Below are 19,038 nucleotides of genomic sequence, written 5' to 3'. Positions count from 1 at the left end.
TAAAATTCAACTCAAAATTAATCACATTACCTAAAAATAAAAAGTGAATCGACAAAACTTCCAAAAGAAAACATAGGAGAAAATTTTATGACTTTGGGTTAAGCAACCTTCCTTAACTGAAGACAAAAACTACAAACTGTAAAAGAAAAAAATAGATAAAATGGATTATCAGTCAAAATTAAAAACTTGTGTTCTTCTAAGGAAATTAAGAAAATGAAAAATAACTTACAGACTGGGAGAAAATATTTTCAAAAAAGATAGTTGATAAAGGAATTGCATCCAGAACACATAAAGAACTCGTAATTTATAAATAAGAATGCAAACAACAAAATTTCTAAAATATAGGCAATAGATTTGACCTGATACTGGACCCAAGAAGAGGTATGGGTGGTAAATTAGTACATGAAAAGATGGTCAGGGGCGGAGCCAAGATGGCGGCGTGAGTAGAGCAGTGGAAATCTCCTCCCAAAAACACATAGAGCTATGAAAATATAACAAAGAAAAATCTTCCTAAAATAGAGACCACAGGACACAGGACAACATCCAGACTACATCCACACCTGCAAGAACCCAGCGCCTTGTGAAGGGGGTAAGATACAAGCCCCAGCCCGGCGGGACCCGAGCGCCCCTCCCCCCGGCTCCCGGCGGGTGGAGAGAAACCGGAGCGGTTTTTTTTTTTTTTTGGCGAGCGCTTTTTGGAAGCCTTAGAGGGACGGGCCCCCGTTGCTGGGGAGGCAGGGTGGTGGGACCGGTGAGGAGGTGCCTGGGAACGGCGCCGGAGGACAAAGAATATCCTGCGTTTCTCCCTGCGAGACCTGGGGGCGGGTGCCTGAGACCGGTGCCTGAGGACGGAGGAGGTCGCGCGTTTTTCCCCTTTTTTTTTTTTCTCTTTTTGGCGAGCGCTTTTTGGAAGCCTTGAAGGGACAGGGACCCCAGTGCTAGGGAGGCACGGTGGCGGGACTGGTGAGCGGGTGGCTGGGACCGGCGCCTGAGGACAAAGAATATCCCCCGTTTTTCCCTGCGGGACCGGTGGGCGGGTGCCTGAGACCGGCACTTGAGGACAGAGGAAATCGCGCGTTTTTCCCCTTTTTTTTTTCTCTTTTCTGTGAGTGCTTTTTGGAAGCCTAAAAGGGACAGGGACCCCGGTGCTAGGGAGGCAGGGCGGCGGGACTGGTGAGCGGGTGCCTGGGACCGGCACCTGAGGACAAAGAATATCCCGCATTTTTCCCTGTGGGACCGGTGGGTGGGTGCCTGAGACCAGCACCTGAGGACGGAAGAAATCGCGCGTTTTTCCCCTTTTTTTTCTCTCTTTTTGCCGAGTGCTTTTTGGAAGCCTTGAAGGGACAGGGACCCCGGTGCTAGGGAGGCAGGGCGGCGGGACTGGTGAGCGGGTGCGTGGGACCAGTGCCTGAGGACAAAGAATATTGAGCGTTCCTTCCCTGCGGGACCGGTGGGTGGGTGCTTTTTGGAAGCCTTGAAAGGACAGGGACCCTGGTGCTAGGGAGACAGGGCAGCAGGACCAGAGAGCCGGTGCCTGGGACCGGCACCTGAGGACAAAAAAAAAAAAAAAAAAAAAAAATCGCTTGTTTTTCCCCTTTTTTTCCTTTTTTTTTCTCTTTCTTTCTGTTCCCTCTCTCATTGTTGCTGCTGTTGTTTTGGTTTGGAGAGTGCTTTTTGGAAATCTTAAAGGGGCAGGACAGGTCACTTAGACCAGAAGCAGGGAATCTGGGGATCTCTGGGCACTCTAACCCCCTGGGCAACAGGGAGCACAGAGGCCCCTTACGGAGATAAATAGTCTCCTGGCTGCTCCCCCTCCAACGGGGCTCCACCATTTTGGAGGAACAGCCCCAGCCAGGCCAAGCCCACAGCAACAGCGGAGATAAACCCCAAAGCAACTGGGCAGGAAGCAGAAGCCCTGTCTGCGCGCAGCTGCCCAGCACAAGCCACTAGAGGTCGCTATTCTCCCAGGAAAAGGCTACAAACCAACAAGAAGGGAAGCTCTTCCAGCGGTCACTTGTACCAGCTCTGCAAACTATCTCTATCACCATGAAAAGGCAAAACTACAGGCAGACAAAGATCACAGAGACAACACCTGAGAAGGAGACAGACCTAACTAGTCTTCCTGAAAAAGAATTCAAAATAAAAATCATGAACATGCTGACAGAGATGCAGAGAAAAATGCAAGAGCAATGGGATGAGATGCAGAGAAAAATGCAAGAGCAGTGGGATGAGATGCAGAGAAAAATGCAAGAGCAGTGGGATGAAGTCCGGAAGGAGATCACAGATGTCAGGAAAGAGATCACAGAAGTGAAACAATCCCTGGAAGGATTTATAAGCAGAATGGATAAGATGCAAGAGGCCATTGAAGGAATAGAAGCCAGAGAACAGGAACGTATAGAAGCTGACATAGAGAGAGATAAAAGGATCTCCAGGAATGAAACAACACTAAGAGAAATATGTGACCAATACAAAAGGAAAAACATTCGTATTATAGGGATACCAGAAGAGGAAGAAAGAGGAAAAGGGATAGAAAGTGTCTTTGAAGAAATAATTGCTGAAAACTTCCCCAAACTGGGGGAGGAAATAATCGAACAGACCATGGAATTATACAGAACCCCCAACAGAAAGGATCCAAGGAGGACAACACCAAGACACATAATAATTAAAATGGCAAAGATCAAGGACAAGGAAAGAGTTTTAAAGGCAGCTAGAGAGAAAAAGGTCACCTATAAAGGAAAACCAATCAGGCTAACATCAGACTTCTCAACAGAAACCCTACAGGCCAGAAGAGAATGGCATGATATACTTAATGCAATGAAACAGAAGGGCCTTGAACCAAGGATACTGTATCCAGCACGACTATCATTTAAATATGATGGTGGGATCAAACAATTCCCAGACAAGCAAAAGCTGAGGGAATTTGCTTCCCACAAACCACCTCTACAGGGCATCCTACAGGGACTGCTCTAGATGGGAGCACCCCTAAAAAGAGCACAGAACAAAACACACAACATATGAAGAATGGAGGAGGAGGAATAAGAAGGGAGAGAAGAAAAGACTCTCCAGACAGTGTATATAACAGCTCAATAAACGAGCTAAGTTAGGCAGTAAGATACTAAAGAAGCTAACCTTGAACCTTTGGTAACCACGAATCTAAAGCCTGCAATGGCAATAAGTACATATCTTTCAATAGTCACCCTAAATGTAAATGGACTTAATGCACCAATCAAAAGACATAGAGTAATAGAATGGATAAAAAAGCAAGACCCATCTATATGCTGCTTACAAGAAACTCACCTTAAACCCAAAGATAAGCATAGACTAAAAGTCAAGGGATGGAAAAACATATTTCAGGCAAACAACAGTGAGAAGAAAGCAGGGGTTGCAGTACTAATATCAGACAAAATAGACTTCAAAACAAAGAAAGTAACAAGAGATAAAGAAGGCCACTACATAATGATAAAGGGCTTAGTCCAACAAGAGGATATAACCATTCTAAATATATATGCACCCAATACAGGAGCACCAGCATATGTGAAGCAAATACTAACAGAACTAAAGAGGGAAATAGACTGCAATGCATTCATTGTAGGAGACTTCAACACACCACTCACCCCAAAGGATAGATCCACCGGGCAGAAAATAAGTAAAGACACACAGGCACTGAACAACACACTAGAACAGATGGACCTAATAGACATCTATAGAACTTTACATCCAAAAGCAACAGGATATACATTCTTCTCAAGTGCACATGGAACATTCTCCAGAATAGACTACATACTAGCTCACAAAAAGAGCCTCAGTAAATTCCACAATATTGAAATTCTACCAACCAATTTTTCAGACCACAAAGGTATGAAAGTAGAAATAAATTCTACAAAGAAAACAAAAAGGCTCACAAACACATGGAGGCTTAACAACATGCTACTAAATAATCAATGGATCAATGAACAAATCAAAATAGAGATCAAGGAATATATAGAAACAAATGACAACAACAACACTAAGCCCCAACTTCTGTGGGATGCAGCGAAAGCAGTCTTAAGAGGAAAGTATATAGCAATCCAGGCACACTTGAAGAAGGAAGAACAATCCCAAATGAATAGTCTAACATCACAATTATTAAAACTGGAAAAAGAAGAACAAATGAGGCCTAAAGTCAGCAGAAGGAGGGACATAATAAAGATCAGAGAAGAAATAAACAAAATTGAGAAGAATAAAACAATAGCAAAAATCAACGAAACCAAGAGCTGGTTCTTTGAGAAAATAAACAAAATAGATAAGCCTCTAGCCCAACTTATTAAGAGAAAAAGAGAGTCAACACAAATCAACATAATCAGAAATGAGAATGGAAAAATCACGACAGACTCCACAGAAATACAAAGAATTATTAAAGACTACTATGAAAACCTATATGCCAACAAGCTGGAAAACCTAGAAGAAATGGACAACTTCCTAGAAAAATACAACCTTCCAAGACTGACCAAGGAAGAAACACAAAAGTTAAACAAACCAATTACAAGCAAAGAAATTGAAACAGTAATCAAAAAACTACCCAAGAACAAAACCCCGGGGCCGGACGGATTTACCTCGGAATTTTATCAGACACACAGAGAAGACATAATACCCATTCTCCTTAAAGTGTTCCACAAAATAGAAGAAGAGGGAATACTCCCAAACTCATTCTATGAAGCCAACATCACCCTAATACCAAAACCAGGAAAAGACCCCACCAAAAAAGAAAATTACAGACCAATATCCCTGATGAATGTAGATGCAAAAATACTCAATAAAATATTAGCAAACAGAATTCAACAGTATATCAAAAGGATCATACACCATGACCAAGTGGGGTTCATCCCAGGGATGCAAGGATGGTACAACATTCGAAAATCCATCAACATCATCCACCACATCAACAAAAAGAAAGACAAAAACCACATGATCATCTCCATAGATGCTGAAAAAGCATTTGACAAAATTCAACATCCATTCATGATAAAAACTCTCAGCAAAATGGGAATAGAGGGCAAGTACCTCAACATAATAAAGGCCATATATGATAAACCCACAGCCAGCATTATACTGAACAGCGAGAAGCTGAAAGCATTTCCACTGAGATCGGGAACCAGACAGGGATGCCCACTCTCCCCACTGTTATTTAACATAGTACTGGAGGTCCTAGCCACGGCAATCAGACAAAACAAAGAAATACAAGGAATCCAGATTGGTAAAGAAGAAGTTAAACTGTCACTATTTGCAGATGATATGATACTGTACATAAAAAACCCTAAAGACTCCACTCCAAAACTACTAGAACTGATATCGGAATACAGCAAAGTTGCAGGATACAAAATCAACACACAGAAATCTGTAGCTTTCCTATACACTAACAACGAATCAATAGAAAGAGAAATCAGGAAAACAATTCCATTCACCATTGCATCAAAAAGAATAAAATACCTAGGAATAAACCTAACCAAGGAAGTGAAAGACTTATACTCTGAAAACTACAAGTCACTCTTAAGAGAAATTAAAGGGGACACTAATAAATGGAAACTCATCCCATGCTCATGGCTAGGAAGAATTAATATCGTCAAAATGGCCATCCTGCCGAAAGCAATATACAAATTTGATGCAATCCCTCTCAAATTACCAGCAACATTCTTCAATGAATTGGAACAAATAATTCAAAAATTCATATGGAAACACCAAAGACCCCGAATAGCCAAAGCAATCCTGAAAAAGAAGAATAAAGTAGGGGGGATCTCACTCCCCAACTTCAAGCTCTACTACAAAGCCATAGTAATCAAGACAATTTGGTACTGGCACAAGAACAGAGCCACAGACCAGTGGAACAGATTAGAGACCCCAGAAATTAACCCAAACATATATGGTCAATTAATATTTGATAAAGGAGCCATGGACATACAATGGCAAAATGACAGTCTCTTCAACAGATGGTGCTGGCAAAACTGGACAGCTACATGTAGGAGAATGAAACTGGACCATTGTCTAACCCCATATACAAAGGTAAACTCAAAATGGATCAAAGACCTGAATGTAAGTCACGAAACCATTAAACTCTTGGAAAAAAACATAGGCAAAAACCTCTTAGACATAAACATGAGTGATCTCTTCTTGAACATATCTCCCCGGGCAAGGAAAACAACAGCAAAAATGAGCAAGTGGGACTACATTAAGCTGAAAAGCTTCTGTACAGCGAAAGACACCATCAATAGAACAAAAAGGAACCCTACAGTATGGGAGAATATATTTGAAAATGACAGATCTGATAAAGGCTTGACGTCCAGAATATATAAAGAGCTCACACGCCTCAACAAACAAAAAACAAATAACCCAATTAAAAAATGGGCAGAGGAACTGAACAGACAGTTCTCCAAAAAAGAAATACAGATGGCCAAGAGACACATGAAAAGATGCTCCACATCGCTAATTATCAGAGAAATGCAAATTAAAACTACAATGAGGTATCACCTCACACCAGTAAGGATAGCTGCCATCCAAAAGACAAACAACAACAAATGTTGGCGAGGCTGTGGAGAAAGGGGAACCCTCCTACACTGCTGGTGGGAATGTAAATTAGTTCAACCATTGTGGAAAGCAGTATGGAGGTGCATCAAAATGCTCAAAACAGACCTACCATTTGACCCAGGAATTCCACTCCTAGGAATTTACCCTAAGAACGCAGCAATCAAGTTTGAGAAAGACAGATGCACTCCTATGTTTATCGCAGCACTATTTACAATAGCCAAGAATTGGAAGCAACCTAAATGTCCATCTGTAGATGAATGGATAAAGAAGATGTGGTACATATACACAATGGAATACTACTCAGCCATAAGAAGTGGAAAAATCCAACCATTTGCAGCAACATGGATGGAGCTGGAGAGTATTATGCTCAGTGAAATAAGCCAAGCGGAGAAAGAGAAATACCAAATGATTTCACTCATCTGAGGAGTATAGGAACAAAGGAAAAACTGAAGGAACAAAACAGCAGCAGAATTACAGAACCCAAAAATGGACTAACAGGTACCAAAGGGAAAGGAACTGGGGAGGATGGGTGGGCAGGGAGGGATAAGGGGGGGGAAGAAGAAGGGGGGTATTAAGATTAGCATGCATGGGGGGGAGGGAGAAAGGGGAGGGTGGGCTGCACAACACAGAGAGGACAAGTAGTGACTCTACCACATTTTGCTAAGCTGATGGACAGTAACCGTAATGTGGTTGTTAGGGGGGACCTGATATAGGGGAGAGCATAGTAAACATAGTATTCTTCAGGTAAGTGTAGATTAAAAATTTAAAAAAAAAAAAAGAAAGAAAGAAAGAAAAGGGGGATTACTCCTTAACAGGATAAAACTATTGGTAAATCAAAGATCAACGCATGCTTTAAATATCCTTAATGTTGATCACTTAAAGGGTGTCAGATGATCAGCTATGGAGGTACTCTTTTCTGATAATATTCCTTTCTCTTAATTAAAAAAAAAAAAAAAAAAAGCAGTTACTGTGTGCTGACCTCCAATGAGTTCTGCACAGTGGTATAGAGGGCATGTCAAAGTGTGGGCAAAGGGTCTGTTTGTTTCTAGGCAGAAGATCAAGGCCTAGCTTGGATACCCAGAAAATGAACTAAGATACGATATGAGGAGGAGCTTCCGGCATCAGCACTCTCTGGAGGACTCGTGCCGGGGGATGATCATCAAAAAGCCTCCACAGGGATCCGGACGATGCTGCGGTTGTGGCTGCATCCAGCCCACCGTCTCCTGGACTTGCCATAAGAAGGAGGAGGGAGATGTCTAGGCTGGCATGTGCATACAGTGAGACAACGAATTTGACTGGATCTGTACTGTTGGAACTCAACCAGGAGTTGGGAGGGGTGCAAGTTGTAGCACCCCAAAATCTCATGACTATAGACTATCTATGGTTAAAAGAACATATGGGATGTGAACAGATCCCAGAAATGGGCTGCTTTAATTTGTCTGATGGTTCAAGTACAGTTCGAAAATATCCATCATATCATAGATAAATTTTCACAAATGCCTAGGGTGCCTAAATGGTTTTCTTGGCTTCACTGGAGATGGCTGGTAATTATAGATTTGCTTTGTTTATGTCACCGTATTCCTATTATGTTAATATGTGTGTGCAAATTAGTTAGTAGTTTAAAACCTGTACATACTTAAGGTACTATACAAGAAGATATGTCAAAGAAATAATCAATCCTCCCAAGTTTCCTTCATATGCTACATCTATAGCTTTTCTTCTTCCTTCCTAATTACAAACCTTAAATAGAATTCGTGCCTCATATCGAATTTACCGAGTATCATAATTCCTCCAGGTGGTAAAGATACCTCGAGACAAGTGCTGGGCATAGAAGCCACAGGGCATAAATCTGCAAAGAAGTTAAAAGCTAACCTTTGCAAACAATATGGCTTCTCTCTCACTTACCAACTTTACATTTCCCTGTATGGCCCCGGAAGATGACTGGTTAGCCAGAGACGGGTAAGATTCCTCAAGGGAGGAACAACCTAAGACAGGCACAGTCGCAGGGGGGCCATCAGGTGAGAATTTGGGGATCAACAGAGGTGAGGCTCAGAACCTCACCCCCCCTGCTTTGAGAGAAATCTTCTGCATCCGTGGATGTCTTGCTGCCCTTGTCTAGCCTGGATTAATACTTAGTCCATAGGCACACACCTGATCATCTGATCATCTACATTTGCCTTCTTACAGCACTAAACTATGTTTTCTACCTTTATCTTGCATCTACCTACCACTTCAACATTTTATTAAAAATAAAAATAATAATAATAATAGGAGAAATGTGGGATCAACATATAAATCAAGTACAAAAATCAAATGAATATTCATATTTGACCTGATGGTTTATAGGTCATATTGCATGATCAAAACCGAAAGTTTCTGTGATGAATGCCCTTGTACTGTTCACCATGTAAGAATTTATTCACTCTGTAAGAATTCGTTCACCATGTAAGAACTTGTTCGTTATGCTTCAGAAGATTGGAGACTGACGAGAATTAGGCTTGAGATGGATTAATGATTGTACATTGAGCATTGACCCCCCCTATACTGAATTTTATTGTTGTTAACAACCATTTGATCAATAAATATGAGAGATGCCCTCTCAAAAAAAATAAAAAATAAAAAATAAAAAAAAAAAAAAAAAACATCATTAAAAGAAATTCTTTCATGGAAAAAAAAAAAAAAAAAAAAAAAAAAAAAAAGAAAAGATGGTCAACATCACTATGGAAATGCAAATTTAAAACCACAACAAGGTACCACTGTATCTACATACCAAATTGAAGGACTAAAATTAAATAAACTGATAATCCAAAATGTTGCTGATACTGAAGAACAACTGAAATTCTCATACACTGCTGGGGGGCGGGGGGAGAGAAAATAGCACAGCCACTTTAGAAAATAGTTTAGCAGTTTTTTTAATAAAGTTAAAAATACACTTATCATATAAACTAATAATTCAATGCCTAGATATTTATCCACAAAAATGAAAGCATATGTCTACACAAAGACCTACATGAGAATATTTACAGCAGATTCACTTATAAAAGCCAAAAAACTAGAAACAACCCAAATGTCTAACAACTGGTGACTAGATAAAAATCCTGTCACATCCACACAGTGGAATACTACTCAGCAATAAAAAGGGACACGCTACTGATACATGCAACAACATGGAAGAATCTCCAAAGCATTATTCCAACTGATGGAAGCATAACACAACACAAAGGCTATGATTCTTTTATATGATACTCTGGAAAAGACAAAACTATAGGAATTGATGACAAATGAGCAGGAGGGAAGTTTATGGGGAACTGTGGTATTAGTTATATGACTATATATATTGAAAACTCACAGAAATGTATACCTAAAATGAGAGATTTCTACTATTTATAAACTTTATCTCAATAAGCCTTTTTTTATGGACACAACTAACCTATAGAGAAATACAAGAAAACTCTTACTCTAAAAGTAAGAATAGTGGTTACTTTTGTGGGGAAGGAGAGGGTTATACTTGGGACAGGACACATGGAAGAGGTTCTGAGATGGCTGGAAAGGTTCTTGACTTGGCAGTGGTTTTGAGGGTTCAAGATGTTTGCCTTATAACTCAATCTGTGCAAATGTATTGTATGGTTTAAGGTACCTGGTTTTATTTTACAACAAAAGATTTTTTGAAAAAGCAACTCTCTAGTGATGCTGACCATCTTTTCATGCACTTATTTACCACCCATACCTCTTCTTGGATCCAGTATCAGGTCAAATCTATTGCCTGTATTTTAGAAATTGTGTTGTGTGCATTCTTATTAATAAATTATGAGTTCTTTATGTGTTCTGGGATACCATTCCTTTATCAACTATCTTTTCTGAAAATATTTTCTCCCAGTCTGTGGGAGAAACCAATAATGTAGGAAGGTGGTAGTTGCCAGAGGCAGTGGGTAGTGAGTGGGCAAACAGCTGAAGACAGTTAAAAGCTTCCAGTTATAAAATGAATAAGTCATGGGATGTAATGTACAGCATGGCAACTACAGTTAACAATACTGTATTGCATAAATGAAAGTGGCCAAGAGAGTTGATTTTAAAAGTTCACATCACAAGTAAAAAAATTCTGTGACTATGTGGTGATAGATGTTAACTAGACTTACTGTGTGTGGTGATCATTTCACTAAGTATACATATGTTGTAGACCTAAAACTAACATAATGATGTCTGTCAACAATAACTCAAAAAAAAATAAGGTTTTCCTGAATTAACATGATATCCCCAGCACTTAGATCACTGCCTGATATATAATAGTCACTCGATAAATATTTGTTAAGATTAAGAGCCCAAGCAATATATCTGACAAATAATGATATTTAAAAGTGAACAGAGTGATTTATTTTTGTAGATGATTTATTATTGAATAAACCAAGAGCTGTTTGCTCTATTAAATTAAAAAACATATATATTTTTATGGTCAACTACCCTCACAAGTTCCTACCAAAATATTTCTGGGACATGTCTGAATAAATTTTTCCCTACACAAGGCTGCCAAAGATTCAGTCAATAATTTTCTTCTCTGTGTCACCAATGAAGGAAAATTGCTACATTAACCACAAACATCTGAACTAGCAACATTACTGATATATGACATTTTATATATAAAGTACATATGGAATTAAAAATAGATAGAAGTATGCCTACTAAAAAACATCACTCCTGTTGAAGACTGAGGAGTGAAATCAAGTACAGACACAAATCTTTGTTAAGGTTATTTGTATACTTTTGAGTTTAGAAAATTTCATGCCATAAAAGGCATAAAAAATCTAGTGTATATTGGGCCTCATTTGTATTATTTTCTATATTATTGTTCCATAGCATAATACAATTATGAATATTTGTATAAAAACAAGACACAAAGACTTTAGCCCTCTGAGTTATTACATGCAAGGGTGTAAAATTGCTAAGTTATCCTTCCAACTCATACTATTTAGAGTAGAAAACAAGCTTAATGTAATCTAGTTAGAAAAGCAATAATCACAATTGGAACAAACTAGAAGTTAGTATAAGGACACAGATTTGTACTTCAAGACTTATGAAATGGTTTTGATTCAAACAGACTATTGATTTCATTTTATTAAGGTTATGTTCAGTTTAATTCCAAATGGCAATTCCTGTCAACAATAATATAACAAGTACCAGCTGGGATGATAGTTATTACAGTAATTATTAAAGCACAAAGGGAGCATTTTGAAGACTGAATTATTAAGAGTTTTAGAAATACGAAGGCTTGGATATCATGTTGGTAAAAAACAGTATCAGTAACCAAATTTGATGCCAACTTGATCAAACTATTTGTGATTCTCTAATACACAGAAAAATGTCACAGTAAGGAGGCTCTCAAAGGAGGGTATGAATAGCCTGACATATCAAAACCCAACCTCATAATGAATCTCACACACACAAAAAAATATTTAATAGAGATCTAAAAATTAGTTTAATTTAGTTTTATGGAGTATACCAGTGAAAATAACCAATCATGGTGGCTTTGATTTGGAAGAGATTTTACATATCATCTACTGATAATCTAAATCCCTCAATTAAAGACAAAGAAACTGAAACCCAGAGAAATTGGGTATGTCGCCAATCATCAAACAAAATATTAAGTTTTAGGGCTAAGACCAGAACCCAGGTCTTATGGCTTCAGTCCAGTGCTTTTCTATTAAAGCCTCTACATTTAATTATAGTGAACTAGAAAAATAAAGGTATTCATCAAAGCATTCATGTTGGAATTTAAGGTCCTTGGCCATCTTTCCTACTTACCTACCCACCCAGATTTGGCTGTGTTTTCATCTGTCCTTTCTTCCGGCCCCACACTCTGAGAGGCTGAGGTGCTCCTTCTCTAGCTCAACCTCGTCAGCAGTTCCCTTGAATCCATCCCTCCCCATCTCTCTAGAACCTTGCATCATCAACAGTCACCCTCACGCCCCTGTTTTCAGCCTTTCTGTAGGACGGTCCACAGGGCAGCTGACTTCCCTCAGAACAAGCGAGAGAGAGGGTCCGAGACAGAAGTCATCGTCTTCTGTAATCTAATCTTAGAAGTAATATCCCATCATTTCTGCCAAATTTTATTTATTAAAACCAAGTCACTAGGTCCAGACCACATTCAAGGAAAGGAAATTAATTACACAGGGTGTGACTACCAGAAGGCTGGATTACAAGATGCCATCTTAGAGGCTCCCTGCCAAGCTTCTGAGGAAGAAAAACAGAAAGGGAGTCTAGGTGACCAGACACTAGGGCTTCTTATGAAGCAAGCGGTTAAGAAAATGTAGTATTGGCACAAGGATAGATACATTGACTAACAGAATATAAAGAGAGCCCAGAAAAAAAATCAATGCATAGATGGAGATTTAGAAAAAGACAGAGGGTACTATGTCAGACAACAGGGAAAGGAGGGAGAAAAAAATTGTTGTCCATATGAAAACTAGGTCCCTAACCTTCCTCTTATACCCTTAAGGAAAAAAAACCTTTAAAATTCTTAGTGAAAATACAGGTGGCCTTTTTTTAGATTTAGAACTTTAGATAGGAAATACTTCTTAAACTAGACACAAATATGTTGATTTAAAAAGATGGGATAAATATATTCAAATTAAGAACTATTATTCATCAAAAGATACCTGAAAGATTTAAAAACTGGGAAACACAACCAAAAAGATTATTGTCAAGAATATATAAAGAACTCCTACAAGTCAATGAGAAAACCACAAACAATTCAATAGGCAAAGGATATGAATGGGCACTTCTCAATAAATACATAAAGAAATATTCAATATTATCAGTGATCAGAGAAATGCAAATTAAGGCCACAGTGAGAAAACCTATTAAACTGGCAAAAATGTAGAAGTCTGACAATACTAAATGTCAGAGACAATACAGCCAGAAGATCTTGTTTACATTGCAGGTGGAAAGTAAAGGGGGGCAACCACTTTGGAAAACAGTTTAAAAGTATCCCCTGAACTTGAACATGAGCAATACTCCATCATGAAAAGAGTAGATAAAAAAACTGTGGTACAATTACAAGGAAATATTATATGGCAGCCAAGACATATGTATGCATTTTGGCAATATAACATGAAGTGTATAAAGTGGGCCTCAAATGATTATATGCCTTTTGATAAAGTTAAAAAGATCTAAAATAAAATAATTCCCAATGAGCATGGGATTTAGGATGATAATTACTTCAGGTCAGTAGAAAGAAGAAAAGGAGGGGACTCAAAAAGTTAGCTATAAATTACTATTAAGAATCTAGTTTTGGTTTGGGATGCTGATTCAGAGAATGTGTCATCAAACAGAGAAATGTTTAATCCAATTCTGTGTAGCTAAGATTTTTTACACAGGTTGCAAGAGCTGCACAATGCTTTCTTTGACTTCAGCTTGAACTTCAACATGCACATTTAATCACAATCTTCACCAACTCCTCTAGCAAGTATGATTTGTATCACTTATTACGGTGCATCTTGTATCTGTTGTTTCAATAGTAATAGTCTTGTCTCCTTTTCAAGAACATAAATATTTTGTTAGCTTAAGAACAGTATTTTTTTGACATATTTTCCTTCTCTGAAAAAATACTGACTGTATAGTAAGTGCTACATAACTACTTGTTAAACACTCATATTTAAGTTATTCTTCAAATAACTAAGGGTAAAGCTATGATTCCTGCATCCTAAATTCCTTTAAAAATATATGACTACCTCTATTAAATGATTCCTTGTGCTTATTCAGGGAAGGAACTAACCTGTTAAAAAAGACCAAAATCACCTGCCCACCTGTTATGGCTGAGGGAAGCACTGACGGGTGCAGGCACCACAGTCTGTAACCCTTCTCCTTCTATCTCAGTACCAACAAGGCAGATGAGCTGGAGGTCTGGTAAGCCCACGCAGTTTACTTCATGCCAACTTTTACCTGAAAGTGCATCATTGAATGGACAATAATATTTACCAAAAATAAAAGTAAAAATTCCAAGCTTTACCAAATACTTTGCTGAACAAACATCACTCACGATACTATTTCTCTTTACTATTCTAGTATTTTCTGTTACCAACTAATTCCAAATGTAATGAATGAAGAAATTATAAAACTGACTATTAACAGCAACTGTATAAATGTTATATCCCAATCCAACTTCCCTCTTCCCACCACAGTCCCAATAACAAGACAATAATAAAACAAATAACTTACTCTCTATGAGATCCAGGTAAACCAAGAATGCTATATAAACTTGGGTGGCATCTCCTACATCTAATTCCATCATTTCTAAATACTGAAAATCAAAATGTAATTGTCAAATAGAGAAAGAACAATCTCTTCATATTTTCTTTTAATCAACAACTATTCATTAAATATGTATTATGTATAAGACACAGTTCTACATATAATGGGAGTTCCAAGTCAATCAACACTTGATCCCTGTTCCTAAAAAACTTGGAATTGTTAGGGTAAACACATGCGCACTTGCAACTGTTAGGCAAATCACAGTATATGACAGGTTTTTAATCACATGACATAATAGATGAGAGAAGCTCTACGCAGGTGGGTTAGCTGGTGAATGTTTCATTGGCAGTAATGGGATACAAGATGGACCCTGAAGGACATGTATGATTTAAGTAAACAGGGAAAGTAGAGTAACAGTGAGAGTATTCACACAAAGGTGGGATAAGCCACACATAATCAAGGGACTAAGGAAACCTATCTGCCAGGAATAGAGAGATTTTTTAACAGGATTTTTGTTGGGGCATGTTAGTGAGGGCCTTTATTGCTCTGGTCTCTTACTTGCCTGTGAAGTTTGCTAGACCACCACTCCCGGCCTCTGTCCTTACCCCTTCTCACTCAATAGTAGGGAATATCCAATTGCTGGATTTTAAAGAAAGGGCCAAACAAACTTCTGCTGCTTTCAAGACTTGCTGTTCAGCATTGGGGGAACATTTTTCAAGGGCCTACCCCTGCAGGGGAAGCCAGAGGTATTCTAGCTATATGAGTGACTGGGTGGGTGAGCAGGGCTAACGCAGAGGTGAGGCATCAGCAGAGCTGCCTGGGTGCAAATCTAAAATCACATCCTACATCAGCTTCGTCCTAAGTGTCAGAGCTAAGAAGAGAACCCAAGTTTCATGGTTTTAGTCCAGTGCTTTTCTACTAAATCACTACGAATTCACAGTGAACTGGAAAAAAAGAGACATTCATCAAAGCCCTTCATGTTGGTGATGTATATGTACAGGTGCAGGAGAACAGGGGTGTTATTAGTTGTCCTCCTCAAACCACAAATGTGTTTGAAAATAGCACTGGAAAGGTAATTGGAGATCAGGTTGCAAGGTCTTGATGGCCAAGTGTGAATTTTACCCATGAGGAAACACTGAGGATTTCTAAGCATGAGAATAATATAATCAAAGTGTTGTTTGAAGATAAACCTAATACCATGTTACTGGAGGGACCTAAGAAATTTTCACATTGAATAATAAAAATGCAGAACCGGAAAGTCAAACACTCAGTATCTTTTCTTTGCTTTGCTTTTGATGAATTGCATCCTACAAGAAGAAAAATGAAAAGGACTTGGTCAGGGCCTATACCGCCATTAACTTCAAAGAGAAAAACCTACAAGTATGAAAACTGAATAGTACCACCAAATCTAGATGACGTTTTAAAAACTTGTTACTGGTATTTCACTTTTTAAATACTTCATTTAGTGCTTACATATATCAAGTGCTTTACAAATATTAACTAATTTAATCCTGTAACAATCATATAAGGTACTTTCATTATTCCCATTTTATAGTGAGGAAACTAAGGAATAACTGCGGTTAAACAACTTGCAAAATAAATAAAATCACAAAGCTGGTGACAGGATTCAAACTCAGGCAGCCTGACTTTGAGTTCAGGGTCCTAAACCACAATGCTGCCTCTCCATGTTATGGTTCTGCTTTGTGGGGTACTAACACCTCCATGTTATTGTTTGTTTTCCACAACTGGAAGGGGAATAACAGGACAGAGCAGGAGGATAAAATCAAGTAAGAGAAGATGATAAAAGCCTGAAAAGATAATGACAAAGGTTTACACTTAGCTCTGGGCCCACAGTGTGCATCTTGATTTTGCAAAAGTGCAGAGTCCTAACTTTTCTAATCATGCTTTTTTTTCAGACTTGTATCTTCAAAATTTTTCTTTTCTTGACTGTTTTTAGAGGATTAACTGTGAAATATTGCTCTCCCACAGAAGACTGCAATTCTACTGAAGATTACTAGACCAGTCCGAGACTGCTACAGAACCCCTATTTTTATTCACTATCCAATTATTACTTGGAACTTTGTTGGTACAAGGCAACAATTTGCCAGGCACGAGCAAGCAATCAACTCTCTTTATCTCCCTTGCTGTCCATACAGCAAAACACACCCACAATGTGAGTTATTTCTGCTTTAGGGTAGACCCTATTCAAGCTTTTCAAGAAACGTGAAAGCACATTAGTCTGCGCTTTGGCAAAATCAGACACACACTCAGGGCCCGTGGCTAAGTGTTAACGTGACTGTGCCTAAACCTTTAGCATTACAGACCTTATCCACACAGAGATTGAGACAGAGATCTCATCCCTGGCCCACAAACTGTTTTTGCGTGGTTATTGTGAGGTAAAATGACACCATCCCCAGAACGAGGTCCAGACAGCAAAACTCAGGTACGAGTGGAGTGGTTATTGGACTCTGGCTTGTGAGGCGCTGGGTTTAAAGTCTTGCCTTCCGGTTAAGCGTGGCTGGCGGGGGGCGGAGGGGCTCAGAGCTAAAGTTCAGCTAATTTAAACAAACAAAAGCAATGTTGTCTGCAGCAGGCGGTGAGCACACCGGTCCTCCTCCTAGAGGCTCGCGCGCCATCTCGGCGATCCGGCCCTGCAAGGAGTCCAGGGCCGAAGGCGGCGGGGAGTTCGGCCCCGGGGGTCCGGCCAGCGCCCTGCGCCTCTCGCGCCTCCTGACCTTAGGGTGGGTGCCCATCCAGGCGTCCTCGGGGGCCCATGAGTGGGCGCCGCCGCCGCTGCTGACGTCGCCCGGGCCCAGGCCACTGCAGCCGGCAGTGGGCTCGGAATCGCCGCGCTCCTCCATGCTGGCCGGAGCGGCGCGCCGGTGGTGCACCGCGTCCTACGCCCGGCCGGAAGCAGGGGCGCGCGCGTCTCCGTTCCGCTTCCTCGCCGCCCGCTGCCTGCGCGCCAGGGGCCCTGATAATGCGGGGAGAATAAAATGCGCCCCTCCTTACGGCAGACCAAGCCGCAACCTGTGCCAACGCACTCTGGTTCCGCTCTGTGCCTGTTGAGATCTGGGCAGACGCCAGCGGGAAGAGGGCTCAAGAGTACCCAGAGCCCAGAAGCCTTAACTCTTGTTACATCAGTACTGTTACATGCAACTCTGTTGAGAGAGTGGGAATACTAGGACCTCTGCCTTCAGTACTGTGTCCAGGTCTCCAATTACTGGGAACAGGAAAATCCTCAGTCAGTGCCCTGTCATATAAATTTGAACTGTGAAAGCGGAGGAGAGCTCTATAGAAGAAATTAGAAAGAAAAAAGACAGGACTGAAAGGAACTGTATTTTTAGGGTGGGCCCACCTTTCAAGAGAAGAGGAGCAAGTGTGAACAGAGTTGCTGAATGAGTGATCAGAAAGTAGGATGCAAACCAGCGTGAGCATGTGACCTGGAAGCCAAGGATGTGGAGTTTTGGCCAGGCAGAGGAGAACATTTTAAGCATTTACAAATTTACTATGAGTGAAACGGGGAAACACTGGAAATTCCTCTTATGTGTGAAGCCCTTTGACTGATGTGTTGAGAATAGACCCTAAGGGGCGATAGTAGAAGCAGAGGCTGGTTAGGCTATTAGTTAACTATGGCAAGAAATGACTCTCTCAGGATTTGAAGTCCTGACAGGGACAGAACTGCTTCCAAGTATGACAGACTAATACCCTACTGGACTATTTCCCAGCAAAACAAAACGAACAAACAAAAAAACCCCACTTCTATATAAAACAGGTATACAATATAAAAAGCAACTACCTGAATATACCAGAATGCAAAGAGCAAGCTTGCTTGGAGAAGGGCATAAGAGGAACTGTACAAAAAGTCCCCTGTCCTTGGCATTTAGCTTGAAGGTAAGTGCAGTGCTGGAGATATGCTCGGCAGCACCATGGATGTTTGTGGAAAATCTCTCAATTGTTCTTCCCTGGGGAACCAGAAAAGTGAAGCCAGGAAGCTTTGAACACTGAAGAGATTAAAAATTCCAGAAGGAAATGAGCCCCTCCCTGCTCACATCTCTGACAGATCCTCAGCCACTTGAAGCAGAATCACAGCAGTTCGGTTTAAAAACAAAAGATCTGAACTGAGACTAGGACTCTCCCACAGGATGTAGAGTTTGCAGTTCAAATCCAGCCAAGAAAATTACCTACTAATACAAAGGAGATAGCATTCATCATAAAAAAATAATGGAACTCAGA

At 40.0% G+C, this 19,038-nt stretch overlaps 1 protein-coding gene across 1 annotated transcript in view; it reads right to left on the bottom strand.

The window, feature by feature from the left end:
- TSEN15 (tRNA splicing endonuclease subunit 15) overlaps window positions 1-17,714 on the bottom strand; it is a 33,908-nt gene extending 16,194 nt beyond the window's left edge. Inside the window, exons 1-3 of the mRNA XM_073216890.1 lie at window positions 17,538-17,714; window positions 14,770-14,851; window positions 14,358-14,493 (exon numbers count right to left, since the gene is read on the bottom strand). Of these exons, the coding sequence (XP_073072991.1) occupies window positions 14,358-14,493; window positions 14,770-14,851; window positions 17,538-17,663 (344 nt within the window). The 5' untranslated portion in view covers window positions 17,664-17,714. The remainder of the gene's footprint in view (window positions 1-14,357; window positions 14,494-14,769; window positions 14,852-17,537) is intronic.
- Between the last annotated feature and the right edge of the window lie 1,324 nt (window positions 17,715-19,038).

The sequence above is a fragment of the Manis javanica genome, chromosome 11 (genome assembly GCF_040802235.1).
Source record: "Manis javanica isolate MJ-LG chromosome 11, MJ_LKY, whole genome shotgun sequence".
In the NCBI taxonomy this organism is placed as follows: Eukaryota; Metazoa; Chordata; class Mammalia; order Pholidota; family Manidae; genus Manis; species Manis javanica.
This window is presented reverse-complemented; position numbering and strand designations above follow the sequence as displayed.